This window comes from Egretta garzetta, unplaced genomic scaffold (assembly GCF_000687185.1).
Source record: "Egretta garzetta isolate BGI_Z169 unplaced genomic scaffold, ASM68718v1 scaffold163, whole genome shotgun sequence".
In the NCBI taxonomy this organism is placed as follows: Eukaryota; Metazoa; Chordata; class Aves; order Pelecaniformes; family Ardeidae; genus Egretta; species Egretta garzetta.
The window spans coordinates 2,632,155-2,647,322 of NW_009259308.1; the positions used below are offsets into that span (position 1 = coordinate 2,632,155).

The 15,168-nt window shown below is 43.3% G+C and overlaps 1 protein-coding gene across 1 annotated transcript in view; it reads left to right on the forward strand.

The window, feature by feature from the left end:
* NEGR1 (neuronal growth regulator 1) overlaps positions 1 to 15,168 on the forward strand; it is a 161,305-nt gene that overhangs the window by 85,974 nt on the left and 60,163 nt on the right. Inside the window, exon 5 of the mRNA XM_009636145.2 lies at positions 11,278 to 11,398. Within this exon, the coding sequence (XP_009634440.1) occupies positions 11,278 to 11,398 (121 nt within the window). The remainder of the gene's footprint in view (positions 1 to 11,277; positions 11,399 to 15,168) is intronic.

A 15,168-nucleotide genomic window follows, 5' to 3' on the forward strand; every position in this document is an offset into this window, starting at 1 on the left:
GGGCAGCTGGTGAGCCTGGCGCAGGTAGGATGCCCCACTGCACCGGGCAAACAGACATGACAGCACATCATCCTTCTTCCCACTGAGTCCTGCTGTGTTGGTGCTCCTGTCCCATATGGAAATGTCACTTTCCCAAGCTAATCCAGTCTTCCAGCATTATCCAGAGATGTACATTTGTCTCTGTACATGGAGCACTACAATATTTAACATCAAGCTTGCATGGAGTAAAATATCTTTATCTTCCCCTCTACTTGAGCCTCTCAGTTGTTAGTTGAGGAGATGCTGCCCTGCCTTTCAGCACAGAGCTCCCCATTGCTGGGCTTTCCTTGCTGCCTGCATGGGGCTGTGTAGTCCCTCGCAATACGCGGAGCAACATAACTTAATAGAGTAAATGCAAAAGGGGAATGAAGATTAGACCAGTGTGCATGCCATATAGGAAAGGTAAGCCCAGCTGTTCCCAAGATCTCCTGGGGGAGATGCCCTCTGCAGTTTCAGAGAGATGCCCTTCACCTTGTCATCCCCTGGCCAGCACTCGCAGCTGACTCATGTGGGATGTCGTGCTCTGTTGTACACTCCTGAGACTCAGCAATGCTTTGCTCAGGCTCTGTCACGTCTCATCCAGCAGGAGACCTGCACCCCATTACAAACCCCCGTGCCCTCCTCAGCAGCCACTGCCTGTCACTGCCACAGTGCCCAGGCACCGCTTACAACCCAGCAAACACACTTTGTCACCCTCTATGGCGGGTGCAGTGTCAGGACTCAGAAGTTGCGCCTCTCAATCTCCCTGCACACTACACTGAAAGTTTTAGACCCTTTTCTAATAGATCCCCTTCATATATTTCAAAAAAGACCATCAGCGGTTCTGGTGGGTCCTGTCAATACCATACTTTATGCCATGAAACATGAGAGTTTGTTCTTTCGAATCAGGTGGTTGCAGATGCTTAGCCATTCTTTGCTGATGAGAAAGTACCAATGACAACTTTTCCCTCAAATTAGAGCAGTAGGAGCAACAGCATATAAAAAGAGGGATTACATGACAAGAGCTGTCTCTGTTATACTAGTGCTCTTTCAAGTTGTGGATTTTTTTACTTGTTTTGTTTTGAAAACCCTGAAATTTTCTTTTATTGCAGATCTTTTCAGGCCTCATTCAAAGCCCACTGAAGTCAATATAATGACTTTGACTTCAGTTAAATTTGAATCAAGCTGCACTGGCCAATGACAGATTAAAACCAACTCCACCGTATCAAACAATGCCAAATATCCCTATTTATGTTTTGTGCATCTGTTCCTTCTACATTAGCAACAAGTCTTGTATGCAAATGCAGGATTTGTTTCATGTTTGTTCACCATGGTTTCAATTATGCCTGTGGAAAGGGTGAGCGTGATGCTGTTGGACAAATGCAGGTAGGAGGTGCTCCTGACCTGGCTGTCCTCCCCCAGCTGCTCTGATGTACGTTACAAGGTCCCCGACTGTGGGGAGCACACAGACCTGAGGGGTTTGTTCATATTGTGAATTCCTATACAGTGGCAGGACTTGTGCTATCAAATGGGACATAGCTTTTTGCAAAAAGATGGAGAGTCACACCAGCTGGGCTGGGTGGCAGGGGCTAAAGAGAGCAGGGGAGCTTCCCCCTGCCTGAGCCATTGCCCCACTGATAGTGCAGGGGCTGTTTCCAACCAGGTCTGTGGCCAAAGGGGGTTTGATGCATCACTGTCAATGCACATGCCAAAATATTGTATAGTAACCGTGGGGAACCCAGGTTGCCTAACCCAGGGGTGTGGAGGGGATGCAACTCCGTGCCTGGAGCTGCCCACCCTGCTGATGCTGTCACCTGCAGCGCAAGCTGCTCGGGAAGAGGGGTTTGTGCTCCCACGCCAGAGCAACTCATTTACTGAGGGATAAAAATACATCTACAGAGCTACCTTAAAGGGAATACGATTAGAAAAATGCTTTGTTGGAAAATAGAAGGATTAAATAGATGAAGCGGTAAGATAAAATCTGATGGACAGGAAAACAAAGCAGTCCTTCCACCTGCGTGCTAACGTGCATTTTCTTCTGTAGCTCCCTAGAGGTCTTTGTTTGCTATGCTGGTTTTGGGAGGTTTTGTTAAGTTTCTTCCTCCTCTTTCTTGCCACTCAAATACTTACAAAACACATTGTTAAGAATTCCTGTCTGCTGGCCTGTTATTTATTAAGTATTATTTTGTGTTGCTGGGATTTTTTCTCCTACATAACAATTACTTGCGAATTTTAAGCTTTCCTCTCAACTTAGCGCTGGGAGGCTTTATACTCAAAAACATAAATTGCACAGCAGCCAGTGATTTTGATGGTCTGTTATAATGCAATCCATTAGGCGTATCTGAGAGAGATGCATGTTTCGGGAAATTCTGATGCAGCCTGCAAGATGCCAAATTTTGTGCAGGGAAGTCTTGAGAATCCACTCGTTTTCTGACAGCTAGTGCAAGGTATTTATACAACTGTTTAATTAATCAACATTTAAAGTATACTGGTTTGTAAAGTTAAATCCTGTATTTAGGAAAGGGAGAACAAACAAGAGACTTTGGGTTACATCTAGAGAAGCAGGAGTTGAATTCTTACTGGAGACCTTGTATGCCTGCATGTAAAATTTATGTATACATACACATCAAGAGCCCACTGACTTCAGTGGGGTTTGATAAGTCATCGAGAGGGGAAAAAATAAGCTTATTAGTTGTTTAGCCCAGTGTCTGTAAAAAGCGTGTGTCTCAAATGTTGCCACACTGGAGAAGTTTCTGATAGGAGGAGACATTTATTAAACCAATCCATTAATTTGGGAATAGGTGGGGTTGCAGCTCTGAATAAGTTAGAAAAATTAAATAAACTAGGCTATTGGAAGACCATCTTAATTAGATAAAGTACAAGTAATATCTTTTCACTTATAAAGCTTTGTTACTTATTGGTGGTGTGTGTGTGTGCGTGTATATATATATAAAAATTAACATATTTGAATATTGCTTGTATCTGTTTTTCTGAGGCAGAAAACAGATCTCAGAAAACCTGTTCTCTTACCTGAAAGTCTTTATCTTAACACGCTGGAGAGCAATTTCGCTAACAAAAGACTATGTTAGGATGCCAAATTAAAAATCTGATGAAAACTGGGAAAATAAAAGACTTTTTTGACATTTACAATTAATGCCACAAAAATGTTAGTTTAATCAGACAATATGGTTAATCATAAAGGTGAAATTGGAAGTTGCCAGCCCTGAATGCTAGTGTAAAAGTTAATAAATTCAGCTCATAATCATTATGCACATGCTAGTTATAATAATTTACTGCCCATACCAAATCTTTATAAGCATTGTAATTAAATATAAAATGCACATTAGAATTATAATGAGTAATTAGGGCAACATAACTAATATGCATAAAAGTCCCGAAGCTCATTAAAATGTTAAAAGATGAAACCTGTTCTAGCTGGAGTCTTTTTTTTTTTTTTTTTTTGCATGCTTTCTGTGCCTGCCTGAATGCCAGTGTATTGCATGCATTGTTTTAACTGCTCTTTTAGACATTTAAAATCAAAATGAAAATATTTGGGTAGGAAACCAGATTCGGCAGTACCATGCATCATTTCTGGATGGAACAGAAGTTGCAAAATTTGGTTTCCCAGCACAAACGCCTGACTCATGCGAACATGTTGGCGATACCAGATGAGCAGAAACAGAGCAGAAAATAATTATAGAGCTCTTTTAGCACAAGAGTGGGAGACAAAGATGATAGTTTTCACGTCTTTCTCATTAACACACTAGGAGAGAGATGGAGTGCAATGAGTACTCGGCATCATCACATGAGACTCTAATAGGTGTATTTATTGGATCTTCAATTGTTTCACTAAAACTAAAGTGAGTGTGCACACATCAGAGTGTGCGTACGCACTTGATGTAGTGCTCATCTCTCCTGAAATCTCTAACGGGTCCCCCCAAGGCTCACAAGCTGAACTGAGCAAATTGCCTAACAAACTCATGTCACATTTGATTGTGGGACAGGAATAACTTAACCACCACATCGGTGTTCTTGCCGACACTGTGTTGTGCTCCTGTCCTGCGTGGTGCTTTTTTCTGTTACTCCCAAATAAGACAGAAAGTGGGCGGTTGTACTTTTCTCAGGCTGTTTTAGCAACAGCTGATATAATCTGAACTCATGATGGTGCTAGGTGGCGCAGAGGCACATTGCGCTTTGCTGGGTAAAGCTTGCATCGCTAGCATGAAATGACACCAAACCCACAGCAAGCAGCCGTGGCATCTTACACCGCCTCCTGGTTCATGTCGGGTCCGGTCTTCCTCGCTCACATGCTTCTCATGTCAAATCTCTCAGGTGGGGATACATAAACATGTATTCTGTGGGGATAATAAATATGCATTTGGGGTCAAGAACAGCCTTACCTCCTAAGTCCCTCCATTTCGTGAAGGGACAAATGCAAAAGGGCGTTAGTAAAACCCCAGTTAAGCTGAGTCTCTGAACACCCCCTCGAAAAAGCCTTTCCCAGCAAAGCACTTACACTTATTTGAGAAATTGATATTAAGTAAGTTCCAGTAATTTATTTTCAAGGCTGAAATGAAGCATTTATTTTAAGTGCTCTGCTCTGCAGGGATGAACTGTGGGAGAGGATTGAACAAGGATCCACCACAGGGAGAGTAAACCTACAAATATGCGTGACAAAAGCCCAGTACTGCTGACAGATAATATAATAATCCTTTTTTCTTTATTATTTTATATAACCATTATTTAGGAGATATAAAAATGACAAATACATTTAAAATTATTAGTCTTACACAAGGTTTTCTTGTTAACATCACTGTTACAATTTACTGCAGTATCTTCTGTCAGACCACTAACTTTTCTATTCTCCCCCTTGGGAGTTCCCTGAGGCTGTCACCCCCTTCCTTCCTCCTGTAGGCTCTTCCAGGTAGAGAGTTTCATTCTCTACTGATGCTCTATACCTTTGAGACAAATTGTTATTTTCTTGCTCACTTGTATATTTATTATTATTTATAATGAAGCGCTCCGCACGCACTCAAAAGCACATCTGTTTCTCTGCAACTCAACTGAAATCTCTTCCCATGTAACCTGTGGAGGGGAAAACCTGGTAAAGCCTTCAGCTGTGGAGGCTGTGGAGTTTGAGGGGAGGTTTGCTGGAGCCTTGCCTCCCTTCAGCCTCAGATTCTTTTATGTTGAATCTTTAACCTAAATTTCTCTTATTTTTCCACTGTTTTTCCAGCTGTAACTAGTTTATTTTAAATGTTTATTAAACCTGCTGTTTCTTCTTACCTCTTTAGTTTTTCATCAGATCTTTAAGCTTGTGTCCATCTGTATTTATTCCTTACCTTCTCTTGCCCGCTCAGGACTTTTGCTAGCATTTGTTTGATCAATCAGCTGAATAGAGCAGGATTGCATTGTTAATGATACTAAACGATTTTCTGTAGTAGTTTAAGTCACCATTATTAAACTCCTGAATAAAAACATTTTCCTAGATGGCCAATATTTATCCTCTCTATTGATTCCCTAAGCAGCTGTAAAAACCCGACAGCAGCTGCCCATCGCCGACGGGGCGGTGGGTGATGTACGAGGTTACCTGCCACATTTAGGGGTGGCGATGCTGGTTTGGCTGGCAGGGTTGAACTAAGGGCCTTGCAGGAAGCCTGCCAGGGGTTTTGGAAGGCATCTAATTGCTGGTGGGATTAAGCAGGATTTAAAGCACCCCCCTCAATAATTTAAGAGGGTGAGATCGCCCCCTCCAGTCCCTGCGTGGGGCAGGGAGTGCGCTGGAAGCCCCCCTATGCTGTTCCTAACACCCTATAAAAGGCTGTCAGCAGAGGTTGGCAAGTTTATTGGCAATACAAAAGAAAATAAAGCAGGCTGTAAAGAGCTGCACAAGGATCTAATGAGGTGGAGGTGATCAGGCAGAGGTTATAATCAGTGCTGCAAAATGCAGAGACCCGTTGCAAGTGGGCGGGGGGGGGGGTGATGTACGAGGTCCCCTGCCACATTTAGGGGTGGCGATGCTGGTTTGGCTGGCAGGGTTGAACTAAGGGCCTTGCAGGAAGCCTGCCAGGGGTTTTGGAAGGCATCTAATTGCTGGTGGGATTAAGCAGGATTTAAAGCACCCCCCTCAATAATTTAAGAGGGTGAGATCGCCCCCTCCAGTCCCTGCGTGGGGCAGGGAGTGCGCTGGAAGCCCCCCTATGCTGTTCCTAACACCCTATAAAAGGCTGTCAGCAGAGGTTGGCAAGTTTATTGGCAATACAAAAGAAAATAAAGCAGGCTGTAAAGAGCTGCACAAGGATCTAATGAGGTGGAGGTGATCAGGCAGAGGTTATAATCAGTGCTGCAAAATGCAGAGACCCGTTGCAAGTGGGGAGGAACAGGGTGGGGGAACCATCGCCATGCATCTTTTGGGAATTTTCTAGATTCATGCAGTGCTACCTGGGAGGACAAATCATGTTATTTTCTGTATGTTTATTATAGTCTCTCCCAAATGCCTGCCTGCCAGCCCTGACTGGAGCAGAGATGTTGTCAGCCTCCATCCCTCCCTTCTCCTGGCTGGTTTGGTTGATCTTGCACACCCCTGATGTACTGGGCAACTCTGGTGTCGGGAAGATTGTTCACCAAAAAACCAACGTGTATTGCATAACTGTGATGGCAGAATTGAACTGAACCTTGTGAACATTTGTTAACATAATACATGAGCTTTCCTCTTGCTAAATTATATGTGTTTATATCAATATAATATTCCTTCTGACTGTTATAACCTCAAAATCTTTTGCATAAGAGAAAACATGTGCAGCCCCAGCAGCATAAGAATGCAGACAGCTGCAGTGTGACTGACAGCGATGAGATCAAATCACAAATGTCTTCTCAAAAATGCTGACTGTATGGAAAAACATTTTTTAAAAAAAAAAAAAAAAAGTGGAGGCCCGAAAATCTCTTCCCATGTGTTTGTCTCATTCCTTTCCAAAAAAAGCCTTGGCAACTCACAGCAGCAGGTATTTAGGTGTGTAATTTCATCTGGAGTTATTCAGTCTTCCACACCGATGGGAGCAGTAGGGTCTGATGGATTTTTGGCTCAGCACATTACTAATCAGTGCACGAGAAATATGCCTGCATCACATAGTTTCTCTTTGTACTAAAACCAAGAAAATAACCTGACAATGAAAAAAACGAAGAGAACGGTGACTCTAAGCTGTCTTCGCTTTGTGTTTTCATATCTGTATTAACCCGGGATTTCCTAGAGCAGAGAATATTGATTTTTATTTTGATTCTGAACAAACAGAAGCTGAAATCCTTCAGAAACAGAGATCTTAGAAAACTTCCTTTTCAGAAGTTTTTTGGTATTTTGGTATTTTCCAAACAAAACTCTGCCTCATCAGACAGCAAAGCCCAGAATCGTGATTTGTAGCTGGGATCCAGCTGCCATCCCCTTCCCAGCTGCACTGGGAGCACAGTGCCTGGGGCTCCTGTTTGAAAAAGCATTAGTGAGCTGTACGTTTTTATGGATCACTTAATGTTAAAATTATTGCCTGTGATGTTCTGCATTTATTTAAAAAAACAAACAACCAAACAAAAAACAAATCCCCCCCAAAACAGTAAGAAAAAAGTGGGCAGGCCACCTTGAGAAGTATGAAGGTGGTACTTTTTAGAAAAAACTTTCTACCTGACTCAAGCCTTTGGTCTTTTATTTGCTCTCTCTGCTTTACACATGAGAATTAAATACTGTCCATGTAGTGTGCACACAGTGTGGTACATGAATTTCACACTCATTTTTTTGATAATCCTACCCACTCTGAATTAGAAGAAAACCAAATGTTTCCGCTCCCTTTTGTGTAATGCAGAAAAATGTTTGCTTCTTACTACAAAGCTTTTCAATGAGCTGCTGCATGATGATGTGGAGAAAGGGCTGGATAAAGTATTGTTTCCTGCTATTTAAGGGCTTTCAGACCCTGTGGAACCTGTGGGGTGGTCACAGCTCTTTTCTTGCGTAGGACAAAACCCACAGTCATGATAGATCATCCCAGTGTCACTCAGGACCTGGAAGACAAGCCCCACAGTCACTGAACATCTTCCCAATGTCTTTCAATGGTTCAACTCTCAGTTCATGAAAACTTGCCCAATGTATGGATCCAGTGCGTTATCTCAGTTCCTCTTCCAGAATTTCTCTCTGGTATCCCCCAAAATAGATTATATCTACTTACACCTGCCATGTTCAGTTTATTCCAGGGACAGCAAATCATCCCTCCCTAGGGCAGATGTCCTGGCACTACTGGGGGACTGCTCCACGGCACAGGCAGGACTGGAGATTGTCTCAACACACTGGAGAATGTGGTAAAAATAACAGGTGATCAACAAAGGAGAAGTGTGGGGTGGCATCCACATGCAGGTGAGGACCAGCACAAATGTAAGGTGGGCAATTGGGCTTATGCCGTGGAAATTCCAAGGGACAACAGGGGAAGAAACACCAAATTAAGTCAGCAATGGCAGGATGACATCACGTGCGGACCATGTGGAGCAACCTCCTTGTTCCACTTGGCAGCATCTCCCTGGTACTGCTGCATCTTGTGTCAAGCATACTCGCTCAGGCGAAGTGTGGGTGAACAGGAGGACTTCGAGGCACCACAAAAAACAAGCACAGTTTTTGGGAAACGTGACATCTGAAATGAGGGAGAGAACAGAGTTATTTTTAGGCTGAATTTATTTAGATAAATGAGGACCAAGAGAATGAGCACACAAGTCTTTAACTGGGTAAAAGTTTTCTTCAAAGAGATATTTAGTCCTGCTCTTCAATAAGGAGACAAAGTGAGTAATGGCTTAAAACTGCAGCAAGGTGCATACCTGCAACCATGCAGATAAGTGCTGGTGTGTTGCCATCCAGGCAGGGTGTGGAGCTCCCTGAAGCTTTGAAGCCTCAGGATAGAGGGTTCCATTGGGACCACCTGGGTCGGGTTGGCCCCATTTTGGGCAGGCAGGTGGACCAGATACCCCCAGCAATTCAGAACTGCAATGTCAGGCAGGCACGGGTAAATGGGCAAGCAAGCTGATATCTCTCTGAATGCCAGAGGTCCAGGCTCTGTGCCCTGCAGCTGGGAGCCCCAGGACCTGCCTGCTCAGGGTGGTGCTTCCCAGCTACAGTCACACATGAACTAACGGTGGAGAAATATCCTGGGGGTTATGTTGAAGCATTTGTGTCTCTCATACAACTTGAGGGAAGCAGTAGAAACACTGGCAGGCAGTCTTCCATCCCAGAGCAGGTCGAAACCATGTGTGAGAGGTAGACTTTCTCCTGGTCATAGTCAAACAACCTCAGTTGACCCTGTGCAATAGTCGTCCATTTTCTCCCATCATCCAGGTGATGCTTTTGTATGGCTTATCTTGCACAGGTTTTGCTTTTCTATGGTTTATCTTGCACAATTTTAGCATTATTCTTTTGAACGCTTCTGAAGCGCAAGCTGATCCATGAGTTTGAGGTGCTCTGAGCAGCTGCTGATGCCACGCAGTGCTGTAGGAGCAGAGACAAAATGTAACCGGTTCACAGCTCTTCATGTGATCAGTCTCACTTGAAGTTATTTTTTAAAAGTCTTAGCTGCACAAATTGCTTTATTTCTCAGGAAGAACTAATCTTTATATGTCCCTGTTATTTTTATGGAGTAACAAATAAAAAATCTTTTTTTTTTCCTATGCAGATTATGGAGAAATAGTCATGCAAACTGGTTATATGTTTATTATCCTCTTGAAATTTTAATGTTACTGGTTGAAATTAATGAATTTATAGATTGGTTTAATGTACTCATTAGGAAGACAAAGTTAAAGGCAGAAGGTGTGTTTGCCAGCTGTGGGAAATTGTAGTTCATCTGTCTGCTGGACCAGGGTAGGACATGAGCAATGGGTGAGAGAAAACCAGTTCTCTGTTTAATCCCACCCAAAATGTCCTCACGTGGTTTTGTTAAACATCAGGACTTGTGCGTAAGTGCTAAGAGGGAGTGTTTCCTTTCCCTGGGCTGTGACAGTTGGATTCCTGAGTGATGTCCTACACATCTGGAAAAGCAGCCATTGATGGTGTTGGTGAAGGAGAAGGATGTGCAATGGAGCTGACCCACCTATGCAGGACCCCTGGCTGTGGCTCTGCTCTTTTATATATCTGACACTTCGTTAGTGTGGCTGGTTCCCATTAAAGGTTAAGGTCTCTTTAACGTGGCATGCTGAGCGATGGGTGAGATGGTGAAAGAAGCAGACGAGAGGCAGTCAGCATTTTATATGTACATAAACACCTTAAAGCAACATCTGGAACACTGCTTGGGAAAAAATAAACAGATTTTTATTTATAAGTTCTGTGTTTTGGTTTTTATAGCATTTTTATGATGCACATAAATTATTGTTTAAAAACAGAAAATGTAAAAGAAATTCCAGGGAGAAGGCAGTTGTTCAGACTTTCCTTTGATAATCTCTTTCCTGAGGAATTTGTTGTGTTTTATTCTCAGCTTACAGTTGCCTTTCACTGGCAACTAGAAAAACTGACAATCGCTTTTTATCTTTATTTGTATCTGTAGTTCTAAGCTTAAAATGTTTATTGCTATTTACAGTGTTTACTATTTAAAAAGACCAAATGTATTTACTGAAACAGCTCTATATCCTCTGTAATATTGGAAAAGTTATACTGTTATATGCTGTTCACAGTTGGTTCATAATTGTGAAGGTAAGTTTGTTCTTTTAATATGCAAAACAAGATCTCAAAGGCCATTTGAGCCTTTGTGGCTTATGGGGCATTTGCAGAAGACATGATGCAGAAGATAAGTGGTGCTGGCCATGTTCTCCTGCCTTTGGACCCTGCACAGGGGTCCCTGCAGCTGAGCCCAGCAGCACCCCACAGCCTCTCAGCCAGCACCGGTGTTGGGGCTTCACGTGCTTTTTTTCTGATTCTCAGGTTTTAAACACATCTTGTACAGCATTAACGCTTATAAACAGTTATACTTTATGTTGAGTGACTGAGTTGGAAAAACAGCTTTTTTTGAGTATGGGATTGATATTTCTTCATGTCTCAGTTGTGTTTTTTACACCAGATACACAGATCTGTATCAGAATCTGCTGTGTGGGATAATTTTTACACTGCTGGAAGAAAACGTGATTGAATGTGAATCAAGCCGGAAAACATGCGCCAGGCTGAGAGTAACGTAAAGCGTGCTGAAGAGAAGCGGCGTTAAACAATCTGCGTATCTAGATGCAAATGTCCATTTTACAATTCTTTTTTTTCAGTTGCCCCCACAATTCAGGAACTTAAATCCAGCGGTGTGATGCTTGGAGGGAACGGACTGATACGGTGCGAAGGTGCAGGAGTTCCTGCCCCAGTCTTTGAGTGGTACAAAGGAGAGAGGAAGTAAGTAGCCAGTGCTTGCCAACCCCCTTGTGCTGCTGGGGATGCTGTCCACCCGCAGGGACCTGGGTGGAAGAGAGAGGAGACCGCCAGGCTGGGTTTGTCCCCCGTGATGACAAGTCCAGCAGGCTGACCTGACGTTAATGCCCAGCTTTAAACAGTGGGTGCTTGGAGGTGCCGGCTGCCAGCAGCCCTTCTGCATGGCTTTTGGGGGGTTTCTTGGTTTCCTTGTGGTTGTAGTTTCTGTGCTCAGAGCTGAGGTGCTACCAGGCTGCCCGTGGCTGGGCTGGGATAGTGATAATCCCAATAATGAGCCTAATGTTTAAACATGCTTTAGTAATTATAGCCTTTTAAGTATAATAACCAGAAAGGCACTGAAAAAGTCTACTAAAAGGATCTTTTATATTTTTTAAATTCATCTTCATAGGCTTCCCGCTGAGGCTTTTGTGGGTGGGAAGGTTGATTCGTGAAGGAGACTTTCAACCAAACCTTAATGTGTACGAATTTTCACCCAGTTGTGCCATTTGTGGTCTAGACCACAGGTTTATAACCCACAGACTTGAGTAGAGCTGCTGCACTTCGCAGCATCCAAGAGGGAGTCAGGGGAGCAATTTCTGCTAGAACCCTAAAAACCGACCATGTGCTTGGGTTTTGTTTACAGTCAGCTTCACTTTCAGGTGGTTAGTGCTGTGTAACGATAACAGGCATCTCTGCAGAGTCATATTTGTTTTAAAAAGCGACTCATTAAATGGGTAGATATTTTTTCTTTTTGAATAGGAAATCTTGTTTTACAGCTCTTAGGTTATCTAAGAGCTTGTTTCTATTAAGTTTACATATTGGTGCAAAAATAAGTGGATATTGTCCCTTCTAAGCAACTGTCCGTATGAATGTCCTAGCTTCTGGAATTTCCTGGCTTCCAAGTGCTGGTTTCTGAGCTCTAACATCCCCTTAAACCTGGGAGTTGACATGAGAATATTAATGACCATTTTTCATAGGAAGCCATCTGTCAGCTCTTTTCTCACTGGCCAGCTGCTCCCCTTTAGAAGCATTAGCTGCTCATCTTCCTCCCTGAGTTTTCAGAGCAGTCGTAACTATTGTTCTTTGACCATACCCTAAAGCATTCTCTAAAACAGTATAATTGATCTTTACTATATGTAACAGTAAATGTTTTTCTTCTGTTGGCAAAATTCATCTGCATCCTATTTCCAAAGATGCGTATTATATTGTACACGTTTGGGAGGAGTTGCAGCAGAAACCTATTTTATGCAGAAAGTATTGTAGCACAGGTTTTAGCACTCTGGATTCAATTAGCCATTTCCAGCGTGGTAATCACCTTTCTATTTATAACATTGACCGATTCCTTTCTTCATGAGCACATTTAGTGCCATGGCAGCAGCAAGGAAGATTAAGCAGAGCATTTCAGGATGGCAAAGTTGTGCTGCCTCTTTTCCGTTTCAGTTGGTGTATCACCTGAGGCTTGCTATAATCGGCAAGAAATGCGCTGTGCTATTGTGTCTTACTGCCCAAATATTATGTTAAGTCTAATGGTCCACCCTTTTTGGTTAAACTGCTGTTGACAGATATGCTAGGCGTATATGACTACGGAGGTACTGGGAATCTCTGAACCTCCACCACTTGCAGGAAAGAGGAAAATACATACACATTGGGTTTTATCTCCAGCTTATTCCCTTTACCTCTGGATGATGGAAAGCCAGTGCAGAATGGGCCTTGGACAGCCCACTTGTTGTTTTAATGCAAAACTGAGAAGAGTCAGCTTCCATAGGCAGTTCAGAGCAGCATGTACATTATCCTGCAGGTAATTTGCAAATCTACTACGAATCTAAATTTATACATTGGGAGTGCACACCCTGCTATATTTTCTGCTAATAGAATAGAGGGAATCCCGTATTCATCCGTTAGTCTGGATTGGGACCTTTTTTTTTGTGAATCTGGATGAATCTTTGAATAAACAAACAGTGGGAATTAGATCTGAAACCCCAAGTGTATGTTCAGTGTCTGAAAGAAGACTTTAGTTCTGTAAACTGTATTGTTGTTACTTAGATTAATATAAATCCAAACCCACGCTTTCCAGACTCCAGGGACCATCTCATCATAAAATAGCCATTAAAACTAAACATAAAAGCAGTCATAGACTACATCCAGTTAAAACTAGCGGTCTTCAAGGCAGAGAGCTTGCAGGATTAATTCTGCCTAATTACCGAGCTCACAAGAGCCGCTGTTCATTAACTTCCCGTAAGCGCCGGCGCACAAGCTTGCTTTGCAGTATTCTTCCCTGGCCAAGAGCAAGGCGAGGAGCCCAAAGCCCGAGACCCGCAGCCGGCAGGAGGCTGTGCTGCTTTCCAGGGCAGGGACCAGGCAGGATGAATCCCTCCGCTCTCCTGTTGTGGCTAAGGAAAGGCAACGAGAGGTCTCACGGGCAAGTTTCAGACCATTTAGCACTTTATCTTTCAAAAGCGGTGCCTTGAACTCCACATGGGAGCTGTCAAGTGGCTGCACATACCCTGAGCCAAGAGTGCCCTGAGTCAGGGAGGCTGAGGTGAGCTGGGAAGGGACTGGAAGTTTGGGGGAAAAGTTAGTAAAAGCATCTTAAAATTATAAAAGTGTGTGACTGCTAAGACTGTACAAGGATTTTCTGCAGAGAGGAGAATGGCTTCACTGTGCTGACTCCCAGTTTCTGAAATTCACAACTGTTCATTTACATTATGTTATAGGGTTACACAGAAATTAGATCTCAGACATTACACAGCTACAGGGAAGAAGCCCAGAAGTAATCTGTCTAAAAATATTAATTCCCTTATCCTTGACAAAGCAAACAAGACTCACATTTGAAATAACAAAAATCATTATAACGGCTTAATACATTATAATAAGGTGAAGGTATTAAAATAAGAAACCAAAGGTAGGTCCCCCTCGAGGCTGGCACTGGTGCATGATGTTCTTTGGATGCATAGGCATAATCTCTGGAATAAAAAGGAAATCACTCTTCCCTTTATAACTAGTGGCACAAAGCAGTAAGGTGAAGAAATGCGTAGGGTGGCTGCACACAACTTAAAATGCCGTTCCAGCCTGAGGAGTAACTTGGTAAAACCCAGACAAGTAATAAATGCCGTGTTCAGTCAATAAGCTAAGCCGAGCAGCACATGGGAGTAATTCATTTAAAAGTAAAAGCATCTGGTTCTTACAACTGCAAATGGAAATCCTCAAAACTGCTGAGTTTATGCTAACTAATGCCGACTCCTCGGTCCGTTAATTACGTGGCTTATTGATATGCATATCTATCCAATGCCATTTAGTCCACTTCCAGTTCTGGCCCCCCAGCATCAGCCACTTCCTAGGAGGGACGGGGAGGGAAGGTGAGACACCATCCAAACTGCACTGGCAGGAGCAGTGGGAGAGGAAGGAGGGCGAGAGGAGGAAGGGAAAGGGTCTGAGCTGGCAGCCACAGCGCTCGTCCTTTCATCAGCTTGAGGAAGGCAGCAGATGACATCAAGCAGATGCAACTAATTATTTGATATGAATGTGACCTCTGATGGGGCGTGGGACAGCAGAGATGCAAACACCCCACTGTTTTCCAGACAAAAAAATGAGTTGAACCTTACAGCTATAAAATAGAGATGCTGTAGTTCAAACTGCAGTTACGGCCCAAAAGGATGGAGGTGGCTGGGAAACAGCTGGTAGGTGGAAGTGGAGCTATCACTCGGGTACCCCAAGGTCCCCTGGGAGAGGGGCAGGAGAGGGGACGGGGGAGTTCA